General features: G+C 32.7%; 1 protein-coding gene across 1 annotated transcript; it reads left to right on the plus strand.

Moving 5' to 3' along the window:
* The first annotated feature begins 825 nt into the window (after window positions 1-825).
* On the plus strand, window positions 826-10,455 carry LOC129302329 (WD repeat-containing protein 26 homolog). Its single transcript, XM_054941120.1, has 5 exons — window positions 826-1,162; window positions 1,621-2,516; window positions 5,469-5,570; window positions 7,649-8,278; window positions 10,079-10,455. The coding sequence occupies exons 2-5, from the start codon at window positions 1,719-1,721 to the stop codon at window positions 10,292-10,294; spliced, it is 1,746 nt and encodes a 581-aa protein (XP_054797095.1). The 5' UTR covers window positions 826-1,162; window positions 1,621-1,718; the 3' UTR covers window positions 10,295-10,455.
* The last annotated feature ends 5,880 nt before the right edge of the window (window positions 10,456-16,335 follow it).

Consider the following 16,335-nt stretch of genomic DNA (forward strand, 5'->3'; position numbering starts at 1 on the left):
GTGTATGACTTTGGAACTTTAGAAATTTGATTGATAAATATTGAATTTTAGGAATTGAATAATTAAAATAAAGTTGAAGGTAAAAAAAATTCATTATCTCAACAAATTATAATCAAGCGATATGTTAGTTGTAAATCACTAAACACTTCTTATTTTAAAATATACCAGCAGAGTATAGTTATAGCATATCAAGATAGTTATGTTGGAATGACTTTTCTATATAGGAGGGGCATGCGATTTAATTATCAATTAATAATACTATCAAATGCAAAATTATTGTAAAATATAGTTAATATAAAAAGTAAAGAAGGACAAGACAATATAAAAAATGAAGAGAATATAATGAAAAAGAATTCTTATTCACTAGTGTACATATGCTTTAAGCATGATATCTATTTATAGACCTCCAACTATTTAAGTCTTATTCTTATGTTATAAAAATATAATGAGACATATAATAGTGTATTATGTAACCTTTAAAGGTTATAAATTATTAAGACTAATAAATTTCTACCATGCCATTTATGAGAACATTAAAGATAAAGAAATTCTAACAGTTATAAGTTATGGATATCTACAACATAATCTTTATAATATGATTTATTAAGAGAATCACACTACAATAATGTCTGAAAATTACATTAACGCATCTAGTTAGGTGAAGAATTAAGTGTGAAATGAATGATGAAGGATTAGAAAACGGGGATGGGTTGCATTGAGGAACAAAAAGTTGATGGTTTGAGGAGCAAGGAAAGTATATACCATATCCATGTCCATAGCAGAAGAAAGAAAAGCCCAAAAGAAATTGGCAAAGGCGCAAGGGGGGTGATCGTCATTTCGCGAGAGAGAGCGGAGACTAGAGGGAAAGAGAAGAAGCTAAAGAGGGACACAAGACAACAAAGAAAGAAAAAAGAAAATCGAATTTTGATAGACCTGTGGGATTATTATTTTTTATGCGTTCATTCCTCGCTTCTCTCTCTGCGTGTATAAATACCCCATTCATCATCAGGAACCTCAGGGACAAGCTTTGGTGTGGGTGGGATTTTCGGCGCCTGTTATCTCTGGTAACTGAAGCTAAGAATCGTCCAAGAACAAGGCGTCGGCGCGGTTGAAGTCACGATCGCGCCTCCGGCCAACTGCGGATCGTTCCCCTGCTGTCTGGGTAAGTCGGTGGATCGCCATAACAATCATCGTTGTCTTATTCTGGTTCTTGTTATGCTTGTTTTGGATCTGTAACTTTTGATGTCGATTCTTGTGATGTATCTTGGTTTGATGATATCTAATTTTTTTGGCCTTGGGTTTGTTTGTTTCCGCGGAAAGTGGATTTTTTTTTTGGTTACCTACTGTTGAGTCCAACCTCTTTGTTGATGGGTGTTTTTGTATTCCACATAGCCTTTGCAGAACTTTTGCTGGGCAGCGAGCAAATGTTTCATTCTTCGGAAGAATTTGTTAGTAACATTGTGCCTTGAAGCAATACAGCTTGAATTTATTACTCCTCTTCTTTGCTGTATTCATTTATTGTTTCAATTAAGGAGAGATTGGTGTTAAAATTATATGTTTCAGCTCTGTAGCTTAATTTTTGTGGTATTCAGTGCTGATTCTTGGACCATTAATATGCAGGGATTTCTTTTTGGCGATTCTTCTGAGGTATTTTTCGAGTTATACTCTTGTATTGTTTCTCAAAGCTGAAAATATATATGGGCTGAGGTGCACATTTCATGGGAGGTGTGGAGGATGAAGAACCAGCCTTAAAACGAATGAAATTATCCTCTAAGGGATTAGTAGCCCTGTCAAACGGTTCATCTTCTGTTGAGCCCATTGGTGGCTCGTCAAGTGCTTTGATGGCTCGGCCCCTACCATCAGAAGGGGGCGAAGATGTAGTCGGCTCAAAAGGAGTTATTAAGAGAGAGGAATTTGTCCGGATTATTGCAAAGGCTTTATACTCTCTTGGTTATAAAAAGAGTGGAGCACATTTAGAGGAGGAGTCTGGGATACCTTTACATTCATCTGTGGTAAATCTGTTTATCCAGCAAATAGTTGATGGCCACTGGGATGAAAGTATCGCAACATTGCATAATATTGGTCTAGCAGATGAAAACACTGTCAAGTCAGCCTCTTTTTTAATCTTGGAACAGAAATTTTTTGAGCTTTTGGATCGGGAGAAGGTCATGGATGCATTGAAGACCTTAAGGACTGAGATTGCACCACTTTGTGTCAATAGCAGTAGACTTCGTGAGCTTTCTTCTTGCATTGTGTCTCTATCTCCATGTGGCAAAAATGGTTCTACTAAGCAAGGTATTGTGAAGGCAAGTTCTCGGTCAAAACTGCTGGAGGAATTGCAGAAACTGCTCCCTCCAACAGTATTGATTCCTGAAAAGAGGTTGGAGCATCTAGTTGAGCAAGCCCTTATCTTGCAACGAGAGGCTTGCTTATTTCACAACTCATTGGATAAGGATATGTCATTATACTCTGATCATCACTGTGGGAAAGATCAGATACCATCTAGAACATTACAGGTTAGAAATAATATGTCTAACAGATGTATTAAGCTTCATATTAGATGTTTACTTTTGACTTTTGCACACAGTAGTTGATGTTAGGCTCTTTATTGGACTTCTAGACTTGCTGGTTGTTTATGGTAACATCATCATTTTATTATTTGCTGGTTGGAGGATTAAATCCTGTCTACTAGTTGAAGCTGTTTCTTTCTTTCTTTCTTCAAAATCTATATCGAGTGCTGAGATTGTTGCTTATTTTTTACTGTCGTATGAATTACTTTCTTTTCTTTTTACATTCAGTGGTCATACTTCATTTTTTGGGAAGTTCTAGATTTTGTGATTGCTAACCTGAAATCCTGTTAATGGCATTGATCTATTGTTAGTGTTGAGGCACTGTAAAAACCCTCCCCCCTTTCCTTCTGCATTTGCTTTGGAGATAAGCGATGAATTAACTACAACTCTACAAGTTGGGGTATATAGATTTTTGGTGTCAAGAGTGATATTTTTATTGGAAAATATGTGAAGATGTTTTCTTATTTTGTTTGCATGACCATTGGAATTTCCTTTTGTTCTAGCATCTTTTATTCCCTCATTGACATGGGATAACTTAAACTATTCTTATTGGATTCTATTCACTTTGGTATGCTTATAACTGGACATGTTTTCCCATGCATTGCATGGAGTTTAAGCATTGTTTGTGGCTTATAATAGTGCGACTTTTGATAGATTTTATTTTATATATATATATAGATATATAGATATATAGATATATTGGATGTTCCTGCATCACCTTACTGCTTACAGACCTTTTTCCTAGTCTTGTATTGGTTCGTTTCAATTCTCAATTTTGAGTGTCAGTGCTTGTCTGGACCAGGTTCTTGTATGCCTTGCTGTGAATGTGTGGACTCTACGACTTCCTTTGGAAATTGCATCTATTGATAATGATATGATGCGTTGACCTTTGTATACCTGCTGTTAGTTACCTTGCGTTAAATACCGCCACATTCACTTTTGTAAAACAATTGGTGTGATCTCCATGGGCACACATTTTTGACGTTTCATCTAGTTCAACAACTTGAAGCCTGCCTCCTTCAAGCAGAAGGATACCCTTCATAAAACCCCACATCACATGGATTGCTTGCACTTTTGATGCAGTGATGTACAACTTGAAGTTTTGGTGAAAAAATCCTTCTGTTTGCATCAATTGTCCATTTTTACCATTGCATCCAGTGCAGGAAGTCACGTCATGTCCACTTGAGGCAAGACTGACACACCAGTGCGATATGTATTTATTCAGATTTTGTCTTGCTGTACTTATTTTCCAAGTCCAGTTAAAGGATACGGATCTGGTTTAGCAAAATTATTATTATTATTGTTTTTTTATTTTCCTTTAATTTTTCCTTAGTGGTGACGAAAAGGAATTTTCTTGAGAAAGAGACGCATGAAAAAACAAAGAGTAAAAGGTATTCTTTAAAAACGAAGATGGAAAAAAAAAAAAAAAAGCAAAACCTCAAAGTAAAAGAGATCCTAATCCTTGCGTGCTTTTCAACTTAGGAAACAACTTTAAAAGTTCCAGAACATGGAAACCATGATATTGGTTGTCTCTTTTTTCTTCCCAAGTGGTGTGACTTCTCGTACAAATAATTGGCAATTGTATTATGCCATGTTATTATTCTCAATAGCACATTATTGCATGAATAAAGAAACTCATGATTGCAAGAAGCCATCAAAACTGATTTATTCCAAATGTGGGCGTTGGTGAGAATTATCTCTGAATACTGCTGTGTAATCTCATATGCACTCAGTTATAGTTAATATGGCACACCTTCAAAGTATCTTGCCATGCACTTCCTCTCCCTGGAAATAAATTGATTTTTTCCCTCAGTATTTCAGAAGCTTCAATTTATAACTTTCTGAATATTCAACTGCATATGGTTTTTTTCATTGATTTATGGACTTGGGTTTGATATTTTGATTTTCTTCAAGTTCCAACTACAAATCCAGGTTGGATAAAAGAGAAAAGATATAGAATTTGTAGAAATTGCTGCTGGTTTAGTTGTTTAGTTGCCATTATTAGCATGTCTTGTAATATTTTTATCACAGAGAAAAAAAAAGGATAAACATAACTTATAATCTCTATACTTTACTTGCGTTTTGCTTTTGGTTCCTATATTTTTTTTTTGGTGTTTTAGGTCCTTACATTTTTGTTTTCATTATTTTTGATCCATCTAAGAGCAAAGTGTAGGGGCCTTGGAATGATCCAAAACAATAGAAAACAAAAGTGTAGGTACTTAAAATACCCAAAAAAAAAATATAGGAACCAAAAGCAAAATGCGAGTAAAGTATAGGGACCAAAAAGTTATGTTTACCCAAAAAAAAAAAATTAAAAAAGCTGTGTGCTTGAGCATGGGTCATTTTAGGGATGGAAATCTGATTGCTAATTTACATTGTAATTGAATAAATTTTTTACTTTCATCCACATAAAAAGAGGAGAAAAAAGAGAGTAGTATGGATATAAGTGCTGACTTTGTTGAATTCTTGAAAATCAATTTATAATTCTTCTTACATTGTATAGTTTGATTCTGTATAGCCATATTTCTTATTTGTGTTCTTTCACTTGGCATTCAATCTTATGAATCCTTAATGTCGTTCATAATATTGAAGCTGATCCAAATGAGATCTGAACTGTAAACAATATTGAAGAAAGTCATATGGAACTGAAATTTTTGGGATGCAAAGTTGCAGATTGAACTCTGGGTTGAGATTTTTTACTCTGGTAAAATGGCAAAATCGTTTCTTAATTTTGCACGTTATCCATGAACGTTTTGTTTGATGTTGTCCGTTCCCTTGCAAAATGATTTCAAATTCTTCAGTAGTTTGGTTTGTTTCTGAATCTTGTATGACTTGGACAACAAACTCCTTTAGTTATGATGTCACATGTTCTAATTTATTGCTGCTCATTTCCAACAGATACTGGAAGCACACAGTGATGAAGTTTGGTTTGTACAATTTTCACATAATGGGAAATATTTGGCTTCATCATCAAATGATCGGTCTGCAATTATTTGGGAGGTACACTAATACTGCTCTGGAAACTTCCGGTTTAGTCTTTTGTCCAGTGACATATATTTCTATTTGATTATTATAGATGTCCTATGTTGTTGGTTAAGTTCACATGGTTTCTTTCATTGTTCCAAGGATATCTGCATGATATAACTCTTGATATTATATTGTTAAATGGTGTCTGGTTTTAGTGTCATCTATTTTTTATTTTGTATCAATTGGTGATTTTGTGTCACTCTGACTTTATGGAATGCTTTTTCAAATAGGTAGATCTCCAAAAAAGAGTTGGCGCTCTGGGTTCATGAGAAATACTATTGAAAGACTCAATGAATTTGTTTATAAAACTGATTCCTAAAATCTCTATTTGTACTAAAATATTTCACACAGAGAACTGATATCGTTTGCTTTGGGTTCACTGCAAGTAAAACTCACCTGAACAGAAATGGGAAGAACGAGAACCAGCTCAAAATAAAGAAATTAACCCAGGAATTTAAGAAACTAGCGCTGTCTTTGGAACAATTACTCTCCTGGGCTGCATATTAATAAGGTTCCTGGAAATTTTTGACCTACTTCCTATAAGTAGTGCCTTTGATCCTCTCCTAGTTGGTCTCCACACTTCAGTTGTTTAATGTTGTTCATTAACTATATGAGAAGAAGGCAGGTGTGTGAGCTACATACGAAGTGATTTGAAACAGTGTGATACATTCTTAGTTTGCTGTCCTTATCTGGATCTTTATGAAAGAGTAGGCAGGGATAATGAATTCCTGTTGGCAAAGGCTTTGCAGTTATCTTCATGGATCTGTAATTTATAATAATTTGACAAAATGACCGTTTCACTGATTGTTGATGGCTTAGACCCATTGCTAGTTAACTCTTTGCGGTCATAGATGATTTGCCTGTTCCTCAAGTTTATCATTTTATGATTTAATTGAAGACTTACAGATGGGAGAAACAAGGAATAACAATAGTTGAAGTTGTTTAAAGCAGTCTAGCAGTCCGGTAGGACTGATTTGATCTGGGTGAAGGGTTTACAAACTCTTACCTTTTAGAAAAGAAATTCTAAAATGCAAGGGATGCTGTTCGAGTGAATGATTTTGGGCTGTTGAATATGTCTTCTTTTTTGCCCCACTAAGTTGCGAATGCAGCATTGCAGCTATTATGATGCGACTTGTATGTTTTCCTAATTTGTTCTACAGTTATCTTGATGTGATTTGATCCTTTTTCATTTTTAACAATTTATTTTAGACATGTAAAATGTAGTGGGGCTTTTTAAACATTCAGGTTATAACTGATGTGATTTACTTCTCACTTAGAATTGATATGTTCCATATCAAGGTTTATTAAAAACTCTGGTCCCTATTGAAATTTACACTCTCTTAGAAGTGATATATAGTTTCTCAGAAATTCTGGCTGATCGCTAGGAAGTTTCACATCTTACTTATTGGACTTTCTTAAAGATCAGGTTGGTCAGTAATGAGGTTTACTCTTCACGTAGAATTATGCAATTTGAACTCTACATATTGACATCTAGATTTCCGTCTTGTTCCATTTAGAGTAAGCTTCAATTGTCAGATTAATCAATATTATCGCTTAAATGTTTTGCCTGGAATTACTGTCATAAAATTTCCCATTCAGAAATATATAAGCATATATCCATATCCAGGAAAGAAGTGTTAGTCAATTGAATTATTGACCATTGTTGGGTGTAAAAATGATTTATAATAAGATTATCCCAAACCTGTTTGTTTTTTATGTCTTCTGTTTCAGACTTTGAACCAGACTGTACCTGTTGGCCTAGTCCCCTCTCCGGTCAAGTAATTAGATTGGACATGGTGCAGAACCAGCCAACTTTGATAAATCCTCTGATCTGAACAGCCTAATTATCGCTGTTGGTCATCATAGAGTTTGCATTTAACTGAATGGTTGACTTACTGGATATGCCTTTTTTCTGGGATTTTGTTGTTTCCTTTATAAATGGTAGCATGAGCAATGTCTTCAACCCCTGTGGATATTGGTGTTGCATGCACACAACACATCCTCTCTATTTTAAATTGATGGTAGATATTTTTGGGGTGTTTCTTTAATAGGTTGGCATGGATGGTGGACTGTCTGTAAAGCATAAATTATCTGGTCACCAGAAACCCGTATCTTCTGTTTCATGGAGTCCTGATGACCAACAGCTCCTCACATGTGGAATAGAGGAGGTCATCAAGCGTTGGGATGTTTCTACTGGCCGGTGCCTTCAAGTCTATGAAAAAGCTGGTCTTGGCCTGGTCTCCTGTGCTTGGGCGCCAACTGGAAAGTATATACTTTCTGGCCTCAGTGACAAGAGCATCTGCACTTGGGAATTGGACGGGAAAGAATTGGAAACTCTGAAAGGACCAAGATCCCTTAAGATTTCTGATTTGGAAGTAATGGGTGATGAGGAAACTATTCTTAGTATTTGTAAAGACAACGTAGTTCAGTTGTTCAACAGAGAAACTAAGGATGAGAGGTTCATTGAAGAGGATCAGACAATAACTTCCTTTTCGTTATCAAAGGATAACAAATTCATGCTGATTAATCTTTGGAACCAAGAAATACATCTTTGGAAGATTGAGGGTGATCCTAAGCTTGTTGGCAAGTACAAAGGCCATAGACGCACCCGGTTTCTTATTAGGTCATGCTTTGGTGGACGTAAGCAAGCATTTATTGCTAGTGGAAGTGAGGATTCACAGGTAAGAATTTATTAACATTCTACATTTTACAAATTGTCGCTTCAAATGAATATAGCTGTTAAGAATTTGTAAGTTGAAGTTAATTTATGTTTCTGTAAATTCTGTTATGCGAAGGCAAAGGCTTTTTAGTTTCACATATGTGATGCAGGCTCAGAATAATCAAGAAAAATATTGGTACGAAATATTCACGAAATAGTGTTCTTCATGGCTTGCTTGGTTTTGAAATTTGTTAAATTAACATATCAGGAAAACTAAGTGAATGATTTACTATTCTGGGCAAAAGACGTACCCTCCCATATACGTGAGTATTTAGAAAGTCTTAATGTACTTGAGTTTGATTCCTACCTTGCCTTTTTTGGTACTCTAGCCCCAAGATGCGGTGCCTTATTTGTAACCCAAAAGAACAAAAGAGTGATCGACATTTTGGTCTTTCATGGATAGATACATCTTATCTCAATTTGCTCTCTGAAAGTTTTAGCGTCTCATTTATGTCTTCCAAACAGCACATTTTTCATAATTGCATCCCTTGATGTAGACAAATAGTTTATAGAAATGAGTATGTGTGACATAATGTGAAGCTAATATGGTCGCAAAATGATATGAAATGTAATAATAAGAAAATCAACTCAAAGTGGCGTATTTTGTGCCTGTCATTACAAATAACGCCACTTTTAGGTTTAAGAAAGCACTTTATGGTGGCATCAACTTCACATTAGGCCGTGCACCCCTTTTTTTTCCCCCGATATCAACCATTAATTGATAGGGCTTAATTTGGGAGCGAAAGTGAAAAGTAGCATTCTTTGGGGAGCTGAGATGTTAGGTAAATAAAACTTAGAAAATTAAGTTGAGACAGCGTATCTCTGGAGGGTAAAATATCACTTTACTTTGAATTTGATTGTACCTTCATTGACATAATGAGGTGTAACACGGCTATGTAATGTTTGTTCTACTATACTAATTTGGAACAAGGGCTATCTTGGTAAATTTACAATTCTTATGGTCGTCTTTAGCATTGTCCACTTGTTACTAGTGTTTCGTAGCTTCCATTTGAGGAGTCCAGGTTTAGAGCTTAGTCCCATGTATACATTAAATTCACTCAACAAGATAAAAATTACTGCTTCAAGAGAATTTCAGCAGCCAAGAAGCTCGTTTCTGTTTGATGTGTAATGCAATTTTATGGTTATAAGTGTGACACAGGCTCTTTTCTCTCTTGACGTTATTCACTTCTTTTTCCTTCAACTTCTAAGGCTTTTGAGCACTGGAAGCCTCTAATCATTGACTTTATCATAACAATCCTTCAAGTGCTAGCTAGGCAATTTTGCTATCCAGCCTTTTTGTGGGGAAGGGATTGCTTTCAAGTTGGTAATCATTTCTGTTCAATTCTATAGAACTACTAAATGTAAGTGTAAATTGACATGATGGGATAGGAGATTATTGATGGATGTCTAGACTCTGCCCTAGATTTGGAATACTGATCATTAATTTTATGACTATCTTATTATGATTTTAATTAGAATTCACATTATTTTTAAATAAATAATTTGGATTAGGTTTATTTTCATCATATTGTTTCCTATTTATTAGAGTTTCCTATTTTTTTTTTAAATTATTTCTTTTGCTTGAAGCTTAGATTCAGGTTTAGGTTGTTTAGTACTCTATAAATAGAACAAGAATTATTATCATCGTAGGCCTTTCATTATTTATATCTCCCCTTGCTATTTCCCTCATCTTTTCTCTTTCCTTTCCCTCCTCTTGTTCTACATCATGATGGTTTTTCAATTTCCATTGTGGCTTGTGCAGGTATACATATGGCACAGAAGTACAGGGGATCTAATAGAGGCATTGCCAGGTCATTCTGGAGCTGTTAACTGTGTGACTTGGAATCCTGCTAACCCCCACATGTTGGCCTCGGCCAGTGATGACCGAACAATTCGGATCTGGGGTTTGAATTGTCTGAATGTAAAGTACCAAAATGCAACTTGCAATGGCATCCATCACTGCAATGGAGCAACTTAAAGTTGGAGCCATACTTATCATCATAATCACATTTCATTCCTTCTTTCTTTTGTCATTGCAATTGTGTAAATACTTTACTAACACCACAAGTGGACATTCATGTCAATCATGCATCTGACTTTCTCATCTCTAGTTCTCTTAATAAATTCATGTTACATTTATCCTTTATCTTTTCTCATTCTTTTCTGATGCATTTGATTGACTTAGAAAGAAAACAATATATAAGTAGTTATCTTGATTATCTTTGACAGGTTTTGAATTGATTTACAGCAAATATATGGTTTTTACAGTTTAGTGTTGTATGATTAGTTCTTTTTGAAGTTTTTATGCATTATAATTTATTGGACTACTTAATTGGCATATACATAAACTTAGGCCATTGTTTTGAGGTATGGTTGGCATGAGTCTCATTGGAAATGCTATGTATTTAACGTCATTAGTTTGATTTAGTGCTGTCAAAACAAGTTAAATGGGTCAAATGTGTCAACTAATAACTGGTCGAGTTAAACAAATTGCTTCATTTAAGTTATTGGAGTTTGATGGGGTTAAACTTAAAATCAAAACTTTGGTTGAATGTGCAAATCCGCGAAACCCATTAATTTTTTTTTTTTAAATAAAGTGTCAATATATACCTCAACGTTTAACTTTCTAGCATTTTCTTTGGGGAAAAAAATCTGAATATCTTGTGTCATTATAACGTCTTAAACTTCAATATTTGAATATCTAAGTAAAATTGGCCATTTAGTGACGAGATGCTGAGTCAATTCTAGGTTGTATGTCCATTTTTCAGAATACAGGAATTTAATATTGGTTTTCCTTGAAGACATTTTTTGATCGAATATTGGGTATCAATGTTTGCCTCTCCTAGTAGAAGTCTACCAATGCCAAACTCCTTCCCCCCAAAACTTTCCTCATTCTTCCATTCACAAATATTTTTTCAAAAGTTAAATGTAAAAATGCTTTGCAACTTTTTTTTCCATGAATACTTGATATTTTTAAGTGAATAAAGGCACAAAAATATTCATGAATTTATTTTAATAAGTACAACAATCTCCATTCTTTTAAATTTGACTGACGTTTGTTAATGTTGAACACTTACAAAAAAAAGCAAATATAAGGTGCAAAAATATCTATGAACTTTTTTTCTAGGAGCTTTTGATATCTTAAAATTAATAATAATGCATGAATATCCATTAATTTTATAAAATATGCCAACCTTCCCAAATCCATTAGGTTCTTTTCTTAGAACTTCTTGATCAATGTTAAGTTATTTTAATACATTAAAAAATATTAGAGCTAGTGATTTGGATCAAGTTTGATGAGCCAATTAGAATAAACCCAAAAAAGTATAGGATTGGGTTTGAAAGTTTAGAAAGTTTTCTTTTGTCCAAAACAATGAGTGCTAAGCCCATTAAGACTATTTGAATGCTTTTTAATTATTAATAAAATTTTGATAAAAATTGAAAATCTTAATTTTTTTTAAGAAAAAGATTGAAATGGACTAAAAAAATAAAATAATATTTAACAATTTGGGTATTCGAGCCAACCCAAATAAGCCTAAAAGTCTGAGTTGTTAGGGTCAAGTTTGGCTATATAGCCCATTTTATAAAGTTAAATGATATTTATATATCATTGTTGACTTAAGAATATTAAAAGTTCTTGGAGAAGAAGTTTTTAAATATTTTTGCATTTATATTTGTTTTCTCTTTTTTGACGAGCAAAATTAATGGGCATTAGTCAAATTTAATGAAATGAAAATTGTTGCATTCGTTGTAATAAGTTCATGGGTATTTTTACATCTTTATTCACTTAAGGATATTGTGTGTCTCTCGAAGAAAATGATGGATGTTTTTGCCCTTTAAACCCTTTTTTAATAATATAATATATTGATTTGGATTTTAGGATAGTTTTAAATTTTGATTTTGATTTTAATATTATGGTGAGTTTTATGAGTCAATTACCTGATTTAATCCATGAGGTAATTGAGCCAAATCCATTTGATCCTATTATTTTTTGAAAAGAAAATCGCAACTCAACTTATTCAAATTGGTGAATTAAACAAGCTAGTTTGTTAGATTCAACCCATTTTAATGATTCTACTTTTATTGTGGAGTCGTATGATTTTTGGTGTTTTTACAAGTTACAATTTTTTATTGAAATATCAATCAGGTCATAGAGTCTAAGGCCACACAAAACACTTATAGGACAAGACTTCAATCTAGTAAGAGTTTGGTTTCTTTCATAAAGTTAGACTCTTGGGAGTCTAATGAATTTGATAAAATTAATGAAATTTCTAAACTAATTAACAAAATGATTTTAAAATGATATGTTAGGTTATAAGTAGTGTTGGGTATATACCCGTGCCTGATAATGGTAAACTCTATAATGTTAATTGTAAATTGATATTTTGTGGTTGTTGTGCGTAATTGAAATCTTTATAGAAGCATGTTTTGAGTGCCCTTTTGATTGACTTAAGAGGTGAAGATAATCGAGAACTTAAATTCCCTCATATATTAATTATAATATTTATTATATATTTTTTATAAACAATGTTCTCGAGGAAAAAGATGTAAGCATGAACTCTCTCTCTCTCTCTCTATATATATATACACACACACATGTGAGAATATATGAAAGATGTATGTATATGTGATTTATGTATTGCAATTTTGAACAATGAATTGGAATATTGAATGTGATATATTATGAATTATTGTAAAATTATGAATTGTTATTATGAAATCATGAATTATTTTGGAATATATGATTTGCATATATAGTAAAAATATTAAAAATATGAGACTGGCATGATTATAAATGTGATGTATATGTGTGACATATATAAGTTAGAATTCACCGTGTGATATGAGAGATTGTATTTAACTCCACGTGGCATGGACAATTTCTAGATAGTGTCCAAAGTTGTTTAGCTGTGGTACTAACTTTGACGAGGGTTAGGTGTGGTTTCGGCTTAGACGATAATGCTCACTCTGAAAGTGGGTATGTGTACCGTCACTTATATGACATCATGTGGGCAAGGGAGTTAATGATCCAAGTTTGGGGAGTGATAACCTTTAGTTGGGTTACCCCTCCAATATTAGAGAGCTTGGGTTAAGTCAGGATATCTAGATTTAGTCTTATTACTTAGCAACCCATGGACTCAGTTAGATGAAATAAGGAGGTTATAAGATAGTAGATGATCATGCATGCATATTTATGTGAATATGTGGTATAATATATGAATATGTGGTATTTCATGTGATTTTGTGGTTTGGAGTATGGGATTGTTATGTTTACATAACTTTAAATGATGTTTGAATATATGCTAGAGGTTAAGAATTCCTTAATTATTGAGATGTTTATCTCACTCACTGCTGCTAGTGTTTTTACTAGTGACGTTTCATAGATGCAAAGGAAAAAGGAACTAGAGACACATAAGCAGCAATTGCTTGTAATGCCTTAGTGCATATGTGTAGAGAATTTATATTATATATATTTATATATTGCCAACTAAAAATGTCAATACATATTTATTGTGAGTATATGTTTTTGATAGATTAAAGTGGCTAACTCCCTGAGTACAAGCCTATGAGGGCTATGGTTGGTTAGTTAAATAAAAATTGAATTTATAATTATATTTGTCAAATAAGAAGTATGATAAGATTATACTAAGATATGGGATAAGTGATGTAATGTTGTGGACTCTTTCAGTTAAATTGTGCCATGAGACCAGTTAGTAGAATTAAATTATGTTTTACTTTGCTTGTACAAATGTGAATTGTGCAAAATGTTTGTATTAAAATGTTTGTATTATTATTTTAAATTAAGATGTGTCCAAGATAGAGCTAACAAATGTTGAAATAGGAGTCAGACATTTATGATGACTTTTGGATTGCTCAGTATATGCTTCCATGTAATTGTTTGCTCTGTTTTAAAAGTTTTGAAGTCAACTTTTTTAGTAAATGATTTTAAAAATTTGGAACTCATTTTTCAAGAATTTTCTAATAAAAATCAAAATTGACTCTTTTAAACTTAGTATTCTTAATGATCATGGATTATGAATGTTAATGAGTTAATTAATAAGCAAGAGCTTACAATATTGTTTTTTTTTATTTTGATTCCAATAAATTACACTTATTATACAAATATTGTCATTCTCATTACGTTAATTATTTTCTATCAATTGGTTTGTTAACATAGCTATGTCAAAGCGAAGGAGTCAAAGTGACGTGTGAAATGCATCTAATGATGAAAAATGTTTTTGGACCAATACTATGAAAGATGCTCTTGTCAATGCATATGTACATCAACACAATTTTGGAAATAGGCTAGAAGGGACATTCACATCAAAAACACTAGAAGAAATTTTATTAGAGATGAGAGAAAAGTTTCTTGACAACCAACTGGATAAAACCAAAATAACAGATCATATGAAACGATTGAAGAAAAAATTTACTCCTTGCTATGACTTATTCAAGAATGGCTTGAGTGGATTTGGATAGGACTCAAGCACAAATTTGTGGACTACAAAACTAGAAACTTGGGAAAAGTTAATTGAGGTAATAATATATTAGTCAATTATTTACACAAATGGTTAATGAGACAAGTATTGATCATTCCAATTGAATTAACTTTAATTATATATTCTTTTGTCTAGGCAAAATGCAAAACCTAAAGCTACTATATGAAGACACAAACTAATATTATATTATGAGAAAATGCTTACATTGTATGGACAAAATACAGTGAGTGGTGAGTAGGTAGGAAATACATCAGAGGTCAAACAAAAAAACTCTACACCAATTGAAATTGAATTTGATTCATTAGAAGAAATTGACATGTTAATTTTTAACAATGAAACAAACTTGCATGACTTTTTTTTTTAAAAAAAAAACAAACTTGCATGACTTTGATGTGAACAACAATGAAGAGGTTGATATTTCTTTAGAAACAAGATCTCAAGCTACAATTATATCAAAGGATAAGAAGGAAAAAAAAAAGGTAAAATGACTAATGAAGACTTGGGCATGAAGATGTTTGTCAAGTCATCAAATAGCATGTTTGAAGTTTTCGCAAAATGCTCTAAAGATTTTTCAAAGTATGGCGTGGAAATAGTTAAGAGTCAACAAGCATGTCCTGTATTAGAAAGTGAAGTTTGGGTTCTTTTAGAAGGATTGCAGCTAGAATGAGGCATGTTTATCGAAACTTATGTGCACATAGTACAAAATATTGATGATCAAAGAACACTGATTGGTTGTCTCCCAGAGATTCACAAGGAGATTGTAATAGTTTTGATGTTTTTTAAGAATAATGATAGTGTATCCTAATTTATATATTTATATTCAAAACTAAGTTATCTTTTTTTCTTAATTCTTAGATACCTTGTTTTGACAATTAATTTTATTATTATTATTTTTTGTTGGATAAATATTATAATTATTTAATGGACATTATTTTTTTTAAATTTAGTTATATAGGTAATATTGGAAGAAAAATGTCTTAATTCAATCTGCTTCATCTATTTTATAATAACTCTCAAATAATGGTTATAAGACCATTTCTTCCCATCATAAAACTCTCAAACAATGAAAATTTTTGTTCTATTTCATTAATGACCATTCCATTCTATTTAATCCTAAACTCCTAAATGCACTCTTAAATAATGTCTAAATAATTTACCTAATTCTTAAATTATAGTTCAGGCCAATGTCCTACAAACTAAATTCTATTGTCTTTAATTAAATATGATTTTTATTTATTACATGAAACTTGGAAAATAAGTTGTACTATTAATCTATAAATAGTATATCTTTCTATAGATTTTATTTTTTATATACACAGGCTATGATATTTCTAAATGATATCTCTAATTAAAATACGGGGAAAAAAAAAGTGTTTTGGGGATTATTGCATAGGCCAATTTTGATGCTTCTGACTTATTGCCAATTAGTCTAGTTGGTCACAATATCATAGCATGAAATGCAAAAGAACATTCATCTTGAAATGACTTACAAAAACTATCGACTATCGAAAAATCAAGA

Source organism: Prosopis cineraria, unplaced genomic scaffold, assembly GCF_029017545.1.
Source record: "Prosopis cineraria cultivar Desert tree isolate PC_DT_omini unplaced genomic scaffold, ASM2901754v1 PC2, whole genome shotgun sequence".
In the NCBI taxonomy this organism is placed as follows: Eukaryota; Viridiplantae; Streptophyta; class Magnoliopsida; order Fabales; family Fabaceae; genus Prosopis; species Prosopis cineraria.